This window comes from Histomonas meleagridis, assembly GCF_020186115.1.
Source record: "Histomonas meleagridis strain 2922-C6/04-10x chromosome Unknown contig_62, whole genome shotgun sequence".
Taxonomy (NCBI): domain Eukaryota; phylum Parabasalia; order Tritrichomonadida; family Dientamoebidae; genus Histomonas; species Histomonas meleagridis.
Genome location: NW_027150904.1, coordinates 51,084 through 54,167, shown reverse-complemented (window position 1 = coordinate 54,167; position 3,084 = coordinate 51,084). Strand labels below are relative to the sequence as shown.

Below are 3,084 nucleotides of genomic sequence, written 5' to 3'. Positions count from 1 at the left end.
CATTCCCGAATCATTTAATAATAGTGACTATTTCATTTTTTTAACATTAATTTTTCGGTCAATAAAAATAGAAATCATCAAACAGAATTATCTAAATTAATTAAGTGAATGAAAAAGAATTATTGTTAATAGCCAAAATTATTATTGTAATGGAATCAAATTTCAAAGTGATGCTATTTGAAGTAAGTTTTTTTAAAACAAAATTATTGGATTAGCTTAAATTTTACTTGATTGCTCATTACTTTTATGAACAGATTGATATCTTTGTTTTCGAATAACAAGAACAAGAATGACTACTGCCACTAAAACAACAATTATAGAAACAGAAACTGTTACAGACATAACAATTGTATTTGTTTTGTTTTCTTGAGCAGCATTTTCTTCTTCTTGACGTTCTTCATTTTTTGTTTTAGCATCTTGCAATATTTGGTCAAATTCCTGTTCATTGTGTGCTTTGTCTAATTTTTCGATGTAATCTTTTTGCATATCGCCCAATTTATCTAACTTTTTGATTTCTTCTTTTACTGTTTCTCTCTTTTCGAAAACTACTTTTAGCTCTTTATTCTTTGATTGTGCTTTTGTAACAACTTCTTTAATTGATTCTTTATCTTTTGCTTTATTGATTTCTTCTTCAAAATCTTTAACTGAATCGCTTTTAAGGTAAGGCAATTTTTTGATTGTATCTTTTGCTGATGTTTTTTGTGTATTTTCGTTTTCCTTTGATTTATTTTCAGCTTTTAGTAATATTTCATTGATTTTATCTAGTGTACTTGCATTTACAATTTGTGCTTTGTAATTTTCTTTTTCATTTTCATCTAAAAAATGTTAAATTAATAATTTTATATGATACTTGTGTTTTAACATGATCATTATAATCAGAAAATGCTTTTTGGCCAATTGATTGAATGAATCCTAATTTATCTTTATAATTTTGATACTTAATTTTGTCTATATTATAAAATGCATAATCTCCAATCGTTGTAACTGTTTCTTCTATCTTTAGTTTTAGAATTTTATAAAAGAAGTTTTTCCATGGAACTTGTGTTGCATTTTCGAAATTTCTCATTGGTCCTCTTCCTTTAATAGTAAGAAGACCATTCTTTAATGTCCATTTAAGATTTCTTCCGATTAAACCTGAGTCTGTATCTTCTTTCTGATATAACAATGGTGCATTTTTAGGAAAACTAAAGCTATTAAACTTATAATTATAATTACTAGTGGAAACAGGAAAATCCCAATATTCACCATCAGAATACTTGTATTGACTCAAATGATTAGTTGTATTAATTCCCATTAAAAAATTCCCTGCATTACTTGAAGTACTATCGTAAGCAAACCATTCTTCCCCAATATGAAGCCAATTCCATGCATGGAATCGTTTTTCTTTGCTAACAATCCCATTAAGCAACGCACTTCAACTCCTGCTCGTTGTAACAAAATACCAGACATAGCAGAATAGCCATGATCTACAGCTTTGCCCAATATAATTCCACCATATGCTGAATTTTCCAAAAAAAAAAAAAAACCATATTCAACATTTTCTTTAATCCACCACCAAATTGCAACTGATTTTTCATAATCTGTATGAAGATCATTTTCACGTCCATATCCTGTAAGATTACCTGTGGTAAATATTTCATTAACTCTTTTACGGACATCACGTTCTTCTGTTTCATTGGTTCTCATCCCTTGTCTTAAAGTAAGTTTGATTTTAATTTGACCAGGAAACTCATTATAAGGATGACCAACTTGAAGCCATGAAATACCTGTACCGAATGAATTTCTAGAGACAAGAAAATAACCTAAAAATGTATCATCAAGTCTATGGAAATAGTTACATGAATCATTATATGCACCCTTGAGATAAGTTCCCCAAAAAACATAAGCTATCGATGAGCTTACATTTTGATCTAAACCAGTAAGATTCATATGTTGCTCTGGAGTCATGGTAAGAATGATTTCTAAAGGTGACATCTGCCATGATGCAGTAGATTTTATTATTGTATCAACAATTTCATCATATCTATCACCAGTATAATTATTAATAAGAAGACTTTTTTGTTTTGTTCTTTCCTATAATGTCAATTGACCATAAATCTTCAGATGTATAAGAAACATGCCCAACAGCATGCATTGATAATAATATACATGCAAAAATCATTAAAATAATGTTTAGAATGGAAAACAAAATAAATGATTAAAGTTTGAAGACAAATTAACAATTTAGAATAATATAAAAAACCACTGACTAGAATTTGAACAATTGTTTATAATTTAAAAGAAAATGATCAGGTTTTTGTGTATATATGAATAAAATGTTCAATGTGGACACGTCCCTAAAAGATACTGCGAAAATTTAAAGATTTTTGGAAAACTAAAAAAAAATTAATTGAATTTTTCGGTTGAACGATAATTCAGACATATAATTAAATTATATTCAGAAATATGCTTCCATAAAATATTCCTTTTTGATGTTTATTATATCGTCTGAAATAATATGATTTTGATTAAAATTTGGTGTTTTCACATGGTAAACGGTATCAGCATGGTAATTGTCAAAACCGTTACTGGCAATTACCAGAGAATTCAATCAATAAATAGTCGATAAAATTCAATTTTTTTTGTACCCATTAATAATGTTTTTTATATATACTTAATACGGCATATGTATCTATTAATAATGTTTAGCTCCTCTATTAGCATCAGCAATGCTTCCTGAACATAGCAATATATAAAGTGAATGCTTACGTAAAATATATGAATACTTTACATATATGTAAAGTTGACAAAATTTAAGTGGTAACTTTTTGATAATTTTGCATGGTTGTAAAATCAATGTAAACGGTTATATTGAATACGTAATTTTACAACGTCTGCCACAAAATGTCTATCGTCATCTATCGTAAATAACGTGTTTTTTCCGGGGTATAGTTCAGTCTACCCGATGTTTTTTGTAATAACAAAGGTTTTCCTGTTTAATGGCTCCCTCTTTTGATTTATGTATAAGTCAATTCGACTTAAATTAAAAAAGAGAAATCTTTCAGTGCATAAGAACACAAAACAAGTTGGATGAATACTGTAGCA

At 28.0% G+C, this 3,084-nt stretch overlaps 1 protein-coding gene across 1 annotated transcript; it reads right to left on the bottom strand.

The window, feature by feature from the left end:
• Positions 1–1,293: 1,293 nt before the first annotated feature.
• GO595_008223 (uncharacterized protein) lies at positions 1,294–1,974 on the bottom strand (the record flags this gene model as incomplete). The annotated part of the gene is made up of 1 exon (XM_067921774.1): positions 1,294–1,974. The coding sequence occupies one exon, from the start codon at positions 1,972–1,974 to the stop codon at positions 1,294–1,296; it is 681 nt and encodes a 226-aa protein (XP_067771619.1).
• Between the last annotated feature and the right edge of the window lie 1,110 nt (positions 1,975–3,084).